The 14,898-nt window shown below is 27.9% G+C and overlaps 1 protein-coding gene across 1 annotated transcript in view; it reads right to left on the bottom strand.

Moving 5' to 3' along the window:
* The window catches only part of LOC111033750 (CD166 antigen), a 28,302-nt gene that overhangs the window by 1,791 nt on the left and 11,613 nt on the right, over nt 1-14,898 (bottom strand). The window contains exons 2-9 of the mRNA XM_022314654.1: nt 14,058-14,211; nt 5,183-5,354; nt 2,946-3,106; nt 2,519-2,872; nt 1,904-2,026; nt 1,686-1,832; nt 1,310-1,618; nt 657-832 (exon numbers count right to left, since the gene is read on the bottom strand). Of these exons, the coding sequence (XP_022170346.1) occupies nt 657-832; nt 1,310-1,618; nt 1,686-1,832; nt 1,904-2,026; nt 2,519-2,872; nt 2,946-3,106; nt 5,183-5,354; nt 14,058-14,157 (1,542 nt within the window). The 5' untranslated portion in view covers nt 14,158-14,211. The remainder of the gene's footprint in view (nt 1-656; nt 833-1,309; nt 1,619-1,685; nt 1,833-1,903; nt 2,027-2,518; nt 2,873-2,945; nt 3,107-5,182; nt 5,355-14,057; nt 14,212-14,898) is intronic.

Genomic DNA, 14,898 nt, shown 5'->3' with positions numbered 1-14,898 from the left:
GTGCGTGCACGTGCGAGAGCGGTCCGCTGTTTATTTTACACACAGTCTATCACACTTTTTTTATAATAATCACTTACTACACTCATTTACATGACCCGCACGTACGCACATGGATAGTTGCCTATAATTAACTCCTTATAAACCATCAGTATCGAATCTCCTTAAGTACCCCAGGTGTTCTAAGTCAGTATGATACTTTTGTTATTTATAAAAATTTAAATTATTTTAAACTTAATTTTATTATAATTTATTTAGCACAATTTAAATTTAAATTAAATCTAAAAACACACGAGTAATTTAAATTTATTTTAAGAAATAGATCTATTCTATGATTGTAAATTATGTAGACGTATTGAAATTTATAGCACATTTAAACGAACATCTCAATTTTTTTATATTATATGACGTGATATATAAAAAGGTTTACCCCCCTGGTAAACGATAAACGAATTAAAAAATAAATTTTTCCAATTTCATTATAAATGTTCAATGAAACAAAATATAATGTTTAGTGCCTATGTTTGCTGCGAAGTAGTACTTAACTCTGAAGTTTTTGGTTTATATAAAAAAAATAAACATTTAACAAAGAATGTGCAATATTCAATCAAAAACATTGTTGGTATTACCTAATACCTAAATGTTTTCCTTATACTTACGGTTATGTTATGAGCTGTAATTTGTCCAACGGCGGTTCCTGGTCTAATAACTCTATCACTCGCTATCCAAAAAACTTTGTTTACCATTGGATTAGAACAAAACTCAGCTGATAATCTGGTGTCATTTCCTTCGTGCGCAACAATAGTTCTGTTTTCGGTATATATCACTGGACCGCCTGGAAATTCATAACTTGTGTTATTCGGGTATACTCTAGAACGGGGATCGACGATCGACTGGTCGATCTTTATAAGAATATTGGTCGATACTAGTTCTTATTCTAAACTAATATCTACTGATCATTGAGTTTAAGACTTAAACACAAGTTTATGCTTTGTTTATAAAGTAAAGTATTTATTAGAGAAGACAAACACACAATTTTCAGATGGAGAAATAATGAAAGAAGAATATTTTTTAAAATCATGTAATGAATAGAATTTAAACAGTATAACAAAATAAATAGCGGTAGATCACTAGATAATTAAAATGTTGAATGTTGCTCACTAGTTGGAAAAGGTTGGCGACCCCTGCTTTAGAGTTAAGGACAATAGCCAATAGAAGTAACAGTTATTAAATTAAGAACGTTTTCTTATTAATAACATATTACTTATTAGTTATTCTAAATTCTAATATATTAATAAAAATAAATACTGACCGACAACATTCAAATGAAGTGTATACACCCTGAGCTTTTCTAGATTTTCATTTTTACTGCCCACAATACATTTATATTCACCGGCCTCTTGGTATAAAACTTGGTCTATATGAAGATTACTACTTGGCCCTATTGGTTGTAGGTCATTATCATTGCCAGTCTTAGCCCAACATGGTATCGCCGCACTAGGTCCTGATGGACATTCTAATTGAACTTCCCCACCAACAGTGACCTCGACAGATTCAGAGGAACCAGAGTTATCTTCTTCGATTAACTCTTTGCGCACTGTATCAAGGTCATTTAAATTGTCTAAAATATAACAAAATTCAAGTAAATAGATTTGAAGTTGAAATTATACTTATAATGCATTACTCACATCTAACATTTAAAAAATAACCAATTGAAGAATATTCGGATAACAAGTGTCTGCTTGTACATTTATACCACCCACTATGATTTCTTCGTATTGACGTAAAGTTTAGAAAACCATCATCAGTTTGGAGAACAGGTGGTGCACTATCATCTAATATAAATATACAGCAACCATAGTTAAACATGAGAAAAATTGTATTTCAAAAATTGTAAGCAGCATACCTTTTTGCCAGACGGGAGTTGATGGTGGGTTTGAATCAACATCGCATTTAAGAGATACTGAAATACTTTCTTTAATAGGTATTCCTAATCCGGGAATTCTACTAATTCCAAAAGAAGGAGTATCTATAAATACCAAAAGTCAATTTTAAAACATTGTTGAATACAAAAACATAAGATACATTTCATCAGAAGTAACCTCAATCTTTGTAGTAACATAAAATATAACATTTATGGTCTAATAAAACATTTTAAAGCTACCTTAACATTACACGCAGTGACGTAATTAGTACTTAGATAGGGAGGAGGCAGTTATTTGTACATAATATTATTTAGGTACCTTAAATTAATATTTTGTTTTTCCCATAATATTATAATGTCAGTTTTTTTACAGTGTCATTTAAATAATTAAATATATTATTACATTATATAATCCTATAAGTAATACAATGTTCTTACCAAAAAATAAATGTTATATAAGTTCTACTTTGCTTAGCTTTAGTATCAAATAAAATTTCAAAATTATTTCTAGGAATCACTCATATTAAACTCTGTAATTACGACACTGCTACCGGTAAAATGTATAATCTTAAGTATTGATTTTAAAAATCAACTTACATTGAACATCAAGAAGAATAGTAGTGTTCAAGGGGTTTACAAGAGTAACATGTGTAACTATACACGCCACAGTAGCATTGTGATGAGCTCTAAGAACTCTTTGAATTTTAGCTGAACTTCGACTAATGTCTTTCTCTTGATACGATTCATTGGATTGCAGTAATCCTGAAGACATGGCTTCATTTTCTAAATTTGAATTACTTGGAAATAGTAACCAATGTAATGATGGCATTGGATTTCCACCTTCAACCACACACTCTATACTTAAATCCATGTTTTCTTTTACTGGTACAAATAAATTTCCAGGGTCTAAACGGTGCCCGTCAATTAATAAGTAAGGTTCTTTTGGAATTTCTAGAACGAAAAGACAAATAATTATTTTCAACACTATAATTATTATTTTTATTATTATATAAAAATATAATACCTAAAACTACTAAATTTATTGCTCTAGCTAATTGTTTTTCGTTTACGCATTGCCATATCCCATTATCATCTAGCCTTATATTATTAATAACTAAAACTCCTGTGTTATGGTTTAGGTTATAACGATGTCCAAGATCAACGTTCTTCCCATTGTGCAGCCATCTATTATAATTTAAACAAATCAATTTTATTTATTATACACATTTTTTAGATTATTAAATAGTTATTTATTTAGATACCTTTATTAGTGTATCAACTTATTATTTAATTGGTTTTTCTTTAAAAGTATTTACCATCACATTTTTATTTAACAACAATAATATTACTGTAACATTAATATGTTACTATATATTAATTTAAAAAATAAAATAAATATACTTAAGGATCAATAATTTGATAAACTGTAGTGAAAATATATTTACAATATATTATAGTGAATTGTTTCCGCGTTGACTACCAAAAGGTATTTCACCATGTTACCTACTTAAATTGGCCATGAGATATTGTATTCTTATTCAAAAACCAAACAAATGACTAATATTGGTTGCGAGATCTCATTTACAATAACATCAATAACATTATATAAAATAAATATTATTTGAATATTAGTGTCAGATGTTAATAGTTTTACTTTGATTTAAAATGACAATGGACCTAACAAGTTTTAATCGGGTTTTATATCATGCATTTAACAATTTTCGTTTTTATTTCTATGGTTTTTTTTAATTTTTGCCAATCACTTATTACTCACATTGGGTTGTATATGCGTTATTGGTAATGTGGAATATCGGGCAATGTGAATCACGATTTTTTTTTAACCATCTAATATTATTTTTTATTTTTATTACAACCTATTTATAATAATTTATAATATTAGTTTTTTTTAATGATTATTAATTGTATTAAATCTTATTATATTGTGAATATATTAATATTTATGATAATTGTTAATTGTTTTACAACATTGATAGAACGACAAAAAAAAAACCAGTATCATAATGTTATTTTATATTATTAAATATGTTAAATAGGCAGTACGATAAGTAGCAAAAATAAGTTTATATAGCGTGTTTCAAAAATTTCAGTTTATTGTAAAATTTAATTTAATTTATTAGAAAAACAACATAATGATATTTCTTAATTTTTTTTCTTATTTCATCAATACTATTGAACAATTTTTATTATTATTATTATTATTATTAATATATTCGTAATTAAATAGGTAGTAATACAATTATAATTTTTAGTACAAATAAAAATAATATTAAGATGGTTGAAAAAAAATTCGTGGTTCATATTACCATATATTCCACATTGCCGGAACATATACATAATTTAATACACATACCTACTCAACTTTAATATTTAAAAAAAAATTTGCTTAAACATGGGTAATTTCTCGCCATTATTTTTGCAGTCAAAATTGACATGCATTTTTATTGGAATTGATATTAACTTTATTGTTATGTCGGATTTTAATAATTGTAGATGTCGATACAAGTATAAAAGGTATGGAAGGTATGAAATAAATAATTAGTTGAAATTAAATTTAACATCTAGAATTAAGTACTTATACCTACCAAATTTTTTAGGGCGATATGTAATTTGGAATCTCACCTTAGTAGTAAAAATTATAAAAATTTTAGATAGTGAAATCCTAAAGCCATAAGATATATCTGAAATATCAGCTCTAATTCACTTAAGACAGTAAAACTTTTTTTTTAAATAGGTAGACATTTTTTCCAAAAATACATATTTGTAAGCCTATCAAATTATATACTTGGAGATCAGGTCAAAGTATAGTAAGAATGTGAGATCACATTTTAGATCTCACGACGGTCAACGTGATAAGTATTAGCTATTATTTATAAATAATAATTATATCCTATGTAATGAATCAATTAATTTTATTCGAATCATAATATCATCGTAGCGTACAATATAATAAATTATTTGATATTAGGATGTACAGTTTTAATTAAATCCTTTATAACGCAGGATACTGTAGTGATTTTACTAAATAAAATTACTTATTGATTCCAATAACGTAATTTATATAATACGATTATGTCCTGTATCTACAATAATGTACTATATCATCATAAATGTATATATTTAGGAACTAGGGAGCTCCTAATTAAAATTAAATACGTTTCTTTAAACCCTAAGTGCTTGTGTAAATGTTTGTGTTTGCATTTAATTGTGAGTTTGTGTAGTATATCGCGAGAATATACTCACTTTAGTTTCATTTGTAACCAATTGGACGTAACATTTAAAGCGGGTAAAATTCCGCATGGTAACTTCACATCTGAATGAGGCCAAGTTAATTGCTCTATAGGGCTTAAAGTACTCAGCCCAGTATTGTCTCTTTGCTGATGATGCCTCAAGATGTGAGTCATAGTTTTGACATCTGTAAAAACATCGAAAATAATTAGAATAACTTTCAAGCACACAATTAAAAAATATATATAATTTCATTAATACATTAAAAATTGATTGAAGTTATTTATACGTAATAGTGATAATGATAATATTTTATACTTATATTGTAAATACATAAATAGTACTGCCTACGTACTGAAAGTTGATGGGGTATACAGTTGGTTCACCCTAAAAGGTAGGGGAAGATGAGTGAATGTGAATGGTGGCCACCTAATCGAGAATTCATGTATTCTCCGGTAATAATAATCCAAATATTTTACTATTACCTGCATTAGAACTATAAATTATAAACTTATTAGCCACTACATATTATATAAGTATATAAGTTGGTAAAGTTAAGTAAATATTTTTTAGAGTTAAGTGTGATATTAAAATTGTTTTAAGTAAATGACCGGCATAATCCATATAGTGGGGTAATGCCAGTAACACATAAATACACGTAAAAATAAAGGACAAAATATAAATTTCTAAATATCGCGCAAATTTAAAATTATGATAAAAATAACATATTATCAGTACAGAGATATTTATTAATACTTGGTACAAGGCTGTCATTACCACACCATAATATTTGGCCGATAATACCCCTAGGGGCAGACGGCCCAGGATGCTATAAATTAAATAGCACTCCGGACCCTCATTCGTATTTATGATTCGAGCCCCGATTACCACTGTAATAGGCCCTTCTTAAATTTAACTGATATTATAATGTAGAACTTTTTCCTAATTTTCGTAAATAAAAAAAATATATTTACGGACTCATAACTCATTTTGCATGATCCTATTACATTTTTTTTTATATATGCGTGATGTTTACTTTAAAATCATAATGATTAATACTTAGGTAAATTATGAGAAAATTAAAAACTCTCACACCTTGAGATGATTTTCAATTTTGAAAAATATAACATAGAAAGTTATGATAAAATTGAACTTTTGTTGGGAAAAGTTGTATTTATCATTTGGAGATATCTGACATTAGGTTTTGATAACAACACCTAAATTTTAGTTATCGTAGTTTTTGAGATATATGTCACTATAACCTACTTAGTGTCCACCATTCCCCTATCTTCTCCTACAACTAAATAGGTACGTCAGATCTATTGCTTTACGTTTAAATGGAGTTAACTAATGGCGCTGCTCCATAAATGGTAAAACTGCTGATAGTTTATAAGCTTTGTATTCTATGATGGTATATGTATATCATGTTCAACACACACGCATCTCCGAGTTTCTGAGAAGATATGGGGTAGCTTTAAAAAGATGACGAATGAATATCAAATGCCAAAAAAATATTTTTAAAGCACCAAGTAGTACACATATGTTTAAAAATGAAGCACCCTTAGTACAGCTTCCCCCAACACCTGTAATAACACGTTGGAGAACTTGGTTAGATGTGGATGTTTATTATGTAGATTACCTTACTGATATATATTATTGATAAACTGGATTTAGAAGATACAGTAGCTATACGCCTATACAAAAATGTCATACAATTTTAAATGATCCATAAAAGCAAATTTAGTATACATTCGAACTATGAGTTTTTATCAGCTAAATATAACTTGTCTTTAAATAAATAATCCATGCTGCTATTGTCAGAAGCAAAATCAATAGTCAATAATATAACAGCTAAAATTAACAAAGCCAGTGGAAAATTAGCTGACTAAATACCCTGAAAAAATGTAGTATATATGAATAAACAATTGATTAATAGTAGAGTTAGGATGTTGATGACCTAAAAAACACACAAAAATGCCTTAAAAAAATGCAAAAATGCCCTAAAAACTTCAAAAATTACCTTAAAAATGATCAAAAAAACTAATTAAGTAAGTGAAAAAATTTTATATAAATAATAATTTTTATTAGAGATATGAGTGTGGTAATGGGTGTAACAGCAATTTAAAATATGAATTATAAATTATGATATTAATAAACAATGTATATTTATATTTTAAGCATTATATAAAATTATAAAAAATAAATTAAATTTGGGTTTAATACTTGCTCTAATCTAAAATTTGAGAAAAATGCCCCACATTGTTCTAAAATCATAAAAAATGACCTAAAAGATAGTTATTATGATTGAATATAATTTTAGACCTGTATTTTATACGACTGTGTAAAAAATCTTTAATGGAGATTAAGATGGAGTAAATCGACGGGAAATTTTAAACGCCGGGTTTTAAATGACGAATTAAACACAAATTTTGAATCACATAGAGTTGGTAATTTTAACGGGCAATAAAGTAAAAATAATAAAACTATACTACCTATAGGTATTATATATCTGCATGGCCCCAGTCTTTGGTTTTCAAATTACTATTATTGCAGATGCGATATGCTTGCCTCAAGAAAGTATTAAATCTGTATCATACCACTTATCCGTCATATCTTTTTAAAATAATATTTTTTCTGTTCATTAATAAATTATTGCTATTAATTATAGATTATTAAAAAGGTTTAATATTTTAATAAAATTTTTCAAAAGTACAATTATTCATATGAGTCTTATTATGTAATTAATTATCTATGAATAATATACATACAAAAATAGTGTCGAATAACGTAGCCCATATGGGTACAATTACCAATTGGGTACAGCAAATGGCATTCAATGGGCAATCAACGAAATTTCCAAATACAACCTCAAAAGAAAATGATAAGGCCATACCTAATAACTAATAAGTAATAACTAATACTTTATATTTATAAGTTAGTATTATCTATAAATAAACAGGTTATCTATAATTCTGTTTTCATTTCGCAGCACCGAAATCGTATTTTAGGCAAACCCATGGACCTACCCTTTTAGTTTAAACTTTAAAGTTACCATGGCTTTGTGTATAGGTAATATTTTAATCAATGCTACAGATAAATGATACAAAATACAAATACAAACTACATTACAGATAACGAATTAGTAGTAGATACATAGTACATTAACAAACTGCTAAGTATATGATTGTTATTTATTTCATAGTTTATTATAAACGATATTTTAGAACATAAGATATTTAAATGTGATATTATATGTATTATATATATATATTATATATGTATAGTAAAATCCTGTAATATTTTTACATAAAACTACAAACAATAAACTATAAAGTACTAAACAGTAAAAGTAAGGCACATGTGATTTGCAAAAATTAATCGTTTTTAAAATAAATTATCCATAAACCGTTATAAAACAGCTTATTTCAAAACGGTTGAAATGTAAATTTATTTTAAACTTAAATCGTAACTTTTGAAAACATTGTAAAAATCCACACTATTTTATTGTGTTCACTCTGAAAATGTGCCTACACTGTACACATTACACAACGCAATAAGTTTAGCATAAAATAAAACATTTGAGTCACATCTAGAAAACGGGTGTTCAAATTGTTCGTATTGACAATATGACTATTGCAGAGATCCCTCAACTGGGCGGAGTCCCCGAGGGGCTGTTTTATTGCCAGTACTTTATATTATGTATGTAGCAGCTCTTAATCATCTGCCAATAGAGGGGTCTTTATATAAGTACGCATAGTCAATAGAGAGTAGGTACGTTGTGGTCGTTAATGCTGACTTCTGATTTTCAAATAAACATATAACAGTGCGATATAACATCATGGGTATTATTATTACTGTTATATTGTGCATAGGACATAGTTGCAATATTTATTATTAGATAGTTTATACACTTATAGTATAGTACTAATATGTAGTTTCAAACAGAATTATACCTACGCCCAATCCTGCACTAATTTTTAGGGTATTTAGGTAGGAAGGCATAATCAAAAATTAATATGGATTATAGTGGTTGGTGACCCAAAACGGCATTTATCCGGTACAACGATTTCTCCAGGATCGAATTATTAAAAAGCTAAAATCCTTAGCTTCCCGAACCGTTACGCTGCTCAATCTGTTGGTAAAGACTCAAGAGAAAACGTATTTTTCCATCTAATGAAAAGACAGTAGTCCTTGAAAATCAATTCCAAATTGATAACGTCTGTGCTCGTCGATATTTGTTAAAAAAAATAAACAATTTCATTGCATTCAAAAACACGTATATTCAGCTCATAGGTACTTACCGACGATCTTTCACGTAAGTTAGCTAACGTTTTTGATTATTTGTCAGCGTAGTCTAGGAAAATTATAAGTCAATCATAGTTCATGTGTGGTCAAGACTAACCTTACTAGTCACCATTACGGCTTTATACGCCATACGGTTATTGTAAGAAATACCACACCACTCCAAGGCTCTAGCCGAGCTGGGTTACTCTACCATCACATCACCAACATTGAAAAAAATTGTCAACTAGGTACTAAAACTGTTTCCGTCGACCTTGAACCTAGCACTTATAACAAGAAAGCATTCAACATATCGGCATTTGTATACACTTGATCACAGTGCCACAATTTTCAAGACTATAGGGTGACTAAAAATTGTGGTCATATAGTTATTGTTATCTCAATAATTTTCAAGCTATAATAACTTTAAGGTTGTACTCTTGAGACTAGGTTTACCACTGTAGCCCACTTATGAATTAAGGTAACACAATAATTACTAATTAGTAGGTACCTAATTTTAGCACGTAAAACATACAATTTGAATGTAGTGTACAATACAATAAGACTAATAATCAGAGTATATGATGTATCAATAATATATAGTTACAATTCAAATCTATTTAAAGACCTCAAATAGTAAAATAAATATTTTATATTTAATAAAACCGTTTTACTAAATATTGTATTATAAAACAAGATAAAGCTGGTTATAATAATGTGTAATAGAACTCATCAACTCCTCTGTAGTAAAAAAAGTAACATTTTACAAAATCAGACTTTAGATTTACACACAACACGCGTATTATATACTAGGTAGAGCGGAATTCTAGAATGTAACAAATAACAACAACTTTGAAGTACGAATAAACGATATAGTATGAACGAGATAGTGGCAGTTGAAAAAATATTTCCAACAAGGCCTTAGGAAAGAGAGAATAGAGTGCTAAATAAGTAACAAAAAATTGTATAGTTTTGAAACATAAAGGTAATGTTAAAGAAATAAAGAACGAGAAAGTTACAGAAAAATTAGGTTAATGAGCCATATACAATTAAAGTTTAGAAGAAGTTGTGTAAAGTAGATTAAAAACTTTAGACGACTACTATATATATAAGTGCGTGACGTGACTTTTAGACCTCGATCTTTTATAGCTGTTGATTTAAGATGAGATATTATATATTTTATATTTTTATGAGATACAACTCCAAATCAATTTCAATTAACTTATATTACCTATGAAAAAATGAAATTAATAATAAATTGATGAATTATAACTGAATAATAATATAATATCAAAAGACAATTATATTATTATATTAAATATCTACACCATAAGCAAATTATTAAGTATTGATAAATTGATAATAATTAATATTTAAAAAAAACAAAATAATTATAATCACATTTTATTATAATCTTCACTATCTACCTGTTTAATATAATTAGGTACAAAATTGAGTTGAAGATGTATTTCTTTAACTACCCATCACACATATTTACATTTGAGCTGTAATAATATGATAAAAAACTTAGCTTAGTGCCAACATTGGAAAATCTATTTACACTTAATACTCTAAGGGCTAAATTAATTTTTGTCATATGAAAGTTCAGATACCTAGTTAATTATTTTAAATTGTCAGAGACCATGATGATTAAATAAGCAATTGGATTAATATTATGTGTATTTTAATTTAATTTTTTAGAAAATAATTTTTACTAATAAAGTACCCACAACTCACTTCAAAAGTTTGATAAATCATATTAGTATATTACTATTAATACACCTGCATTAGAATTTACCAATTAAAAAAATACATATAAGGACATCAATTATTAAGAGTATTAAATATTTAGTAAGTATAATAATTGTTGAAACATTGACTATTTTATATTATACTTTCATACTCGTATACCACACACTAGCATTTAAATAAAACGGCGATTTCTATCACTATACAAACATGGTCTAATACCGCACGAAAGCACAACTTGGTACCTCACAGAAAAATAGTACGATATAACATAGAATTAAATTCAAATTCAATAAAAATAGACAGTCCAAATTAAAAAATCAAAAATTGTATGTTAGTTACATCAAAATAATTTCAAATAACATCTACATAGTAGATGTACCTATATAATAGGGTAACCATGTCCCGCTGTTCACATATCTGTCCCTTCGTCCCCTGTAGAACCTTTGAGACACTAAATGTCCCGTTTTCAGAATTAACAATAGTAAAAAAAAATGTGTGAGTTAGCTGGAACTGAGGATCAGAACTTACTGAGTTACAGTAAAACCAGATGGCTTGCACGAATGCCTGCTATAGTGTTATCGAAAGAGTTTTGTAGTTCTATGTACCACTAAAATATTTGAACGCACCATAGCTCCGCATGAATAAAAATATTTTGTGAATCCGTAACTCCGCATTCACCGTATCTCCGCACGGTCGAAAATACAAACGCACCGTATCTCCGCATGGTTGAAAAAACGAACGCACCGTAACTCCGCATTCTAAAAATATTTTAACACCAAAAGTTCCCATGCCTATATCGGTGTAAAGTAAAACCATGTTGAAATTAAACTATTATATCTTCAAATAGCAATATCTTATCATTATTGTGTACCGATTAATTTCTTGTGTCTTTGTAACTCAACGAATTGACATTGATCACTGATCAGTTGTCTATCAGGTTTAGATTTCAAATTTATTTTATAAAGTTTTACTTTTACATTTAAAAATGGCAAGTGAAATAAGTTTTATATACAGTCAACGAAAAAATGTGCTGTTAGTGAAAAATAATTATAAATATTCCAAGTATACAGAATTAAAATCAGGCGAAACTGGATGGAAGTGCATACAAAAAACATGTAAAGCAAAATTATACACAATTGGCGTTGATAATAATTTTTCGAGAGAATCAGGTACACATGAACACGGAAATATCGAGACCAATATTATTGTTCGACAAACAATTAGTAATGGTATAAAACGAAAGGGACTTGATTATATTAATGATCGTCCCTCCAAGTTAATAAAACTTGAAATAGCTACGAATGTAGTAGCAGCGTCAACTTTAACATGTAAAGACACAAAATTAATAAGAGATAGCATTTCTCGTGAACGCATACGAAATTTACCGAAGCTTCCAAAATCAATTTCTGAAGTACATGAATATATAAATAACACTAAGCCGAAAACAGTAAAAGACGAATATTTTATTATAACAAATGACCCATTAGATCATATAATTATATTTTCATGCGATTCAAATTTAAATTTTATGTGTTATTCTCAGACCTTATACGTTGACGGTACATTTAAATACTGTACGAAATTTTTCCATCAATTATTCAGTATTCATGCATATCGTAATGGAGTATTTGTACCAGTTGTATTCTGTTTGCTTTCAAATAAAAATAAAGATACATATCTAGCCATTTGGGAAATACTTCAAGAAAAATGCTCATCATTAAACAAATGTTTGCAGCCAACAACATTATAGTGATCGATTTTGAAACAGCAATTCATTCAAGTGTGAAAGATATATTTCCTAATATAAATATAATTGGATGTCGTTTTCATCTTAGTCAATCATGGTGGTACGTATAGATAATATATTTGTAGGTATAACTTATACTTATTAATTATTTTTAATTTGTTAATAGGTGGAGACGAATACAAGCAGTTGGTCTTGTCCAAGAATATAAAAACAAAGAATCCGACATAGGAAAGTGGCTTAGACAATTATTTGGTCTTATGTATCTGGATCCTAATGAAGTTGAACCATGTTTTGAAAATGACTTTAAAAATGACCAACCCAAAGATGCACGAATTAAAAAAATTATTACATACTTAGAAAAAACATACATAACAAACGATGCAACATTTCCACCCAGTATTTGGGCCAAAAAAGAAGCGACGTTGNAATACCGCACGAAAGCACAACTTGGTACCTCACAGAAAAATAGTACGATATAACATAGAATTAAATTCAAATTCAATAAAAATAGACAGTCCAAATTAAAAAATCAAAAATTGTATGTTAGTTACATCAAAATAATTTCAAATAACATCTACATAGTAGATGTACCTATATAATAGGGTAACCATGTCCCGCTGTTCACATATCTGTCCCTTCGTCCCCTGTAGAACCTTTGAGACACTAAATGTCCCGTTTTCAGAATTAACAATAGTAAAAAAAAATGTGTGAGTTAGCTGGAACTGAGGATCAGAACTTACTGAGTTACAGTAAAACCAGATGGCTTGCACGAATGCCTGCTATAGTGTTATCGAAAGAGTTTTGTAGTTCTATGTACCACTAAAATATTTCTGAAGTATAAAAAGTGTCAAACAAAAAAAATTCTTCAAATGTCTAAATTTCGGATTATGGGTTTTTGGCATTGAAAAATATACGACTAAATTTGTGTGCAATAATGGAATACACAGTATTTTAAAATTCATGTGCAGTTTGGTCCTATATATGTATTTTGCACACGAATGACGCCCAAATAAAATAAAAACACTCAACCGTAACTTTTAAAATTGATTAACCAAGAATTATTTAATAATATTTGTATTGGAAAATTATTTAAATATATTTTGTACTTACCAGCAATTAAAAAGAGAAGAAATACAGTACATGTTATAAAATCCTTAGTATTTGATCCAGAAGCCTGTGGAAGTAGTGCTTTAGAAGGAATCAGCAACATTTTGTCAAGATTTGATAAATTGAACAACTCAATAGAACATATGAATCTCGTCACCTGTTAATGACAAACATACAATTTTATTTTAATAAATCAATTTAATTATTTATTTAGTTTTTGTTATAAGTTAAATTTGATCGACACACTTATTATTTATTTGATAGTTTCCTAAAATCGTAATTTGGACGACAATTACATTATTAACAACAGCATAATATATTAAGATGTTTAGAAATAACAATATTATTAATTGTGTATTTAATTATAAATTATAGTTACACCTAAATTAGGTTGTTGAAGAATAAAAAACAATTATTACAATCATCCTTAAATAAGTATCTATCTACCATTTTAGTGTTTTTTTCGATTTGGATAAATTTTAATGGTATAAAATAATACTATAGTTATGTAATTGACATGCTGATTCTATTAAATATTTTTTATTAGTATTAGTAAAAAACAAATTAAATGTTTTTAAGTAGGTACTCTAATCAAAAATCAGTATATTTTTAGCAAGTTATGTATAACCTTACAATTATTTAGTTAAAATTATATACTTATAAGTCCATAGTCACATGTAAACATGTACTTACAATCTGTATACTAACTTAACGCCTTAAACTACAACAAAAAATAAAATTCGTTTTCTTGAGAGTAAGTGCATAGGCAGAACCTACATCTGTAAAATTTAACAAAAAAAATATTTTAATCTATTTTATATATTACTAGCTGTCCCATCACGGA

Source organism: Myzus persicae, unplaced genomic scaffold, assembly GCF_001856785.1.
Source record: "Myzus persicae strain clone G006 unplaced genomic scaffold, MPER_G0061.0, whole genome shotgun sequence".
NCBI lineage: Eukaryota > Metazoa > Arthropoda > Insecta > Hemiptera > Aphididae > Myzus > Myzus persicae.
This window is presented reverse-complemented; position numbering and strand designations above follow the sequence as displayed.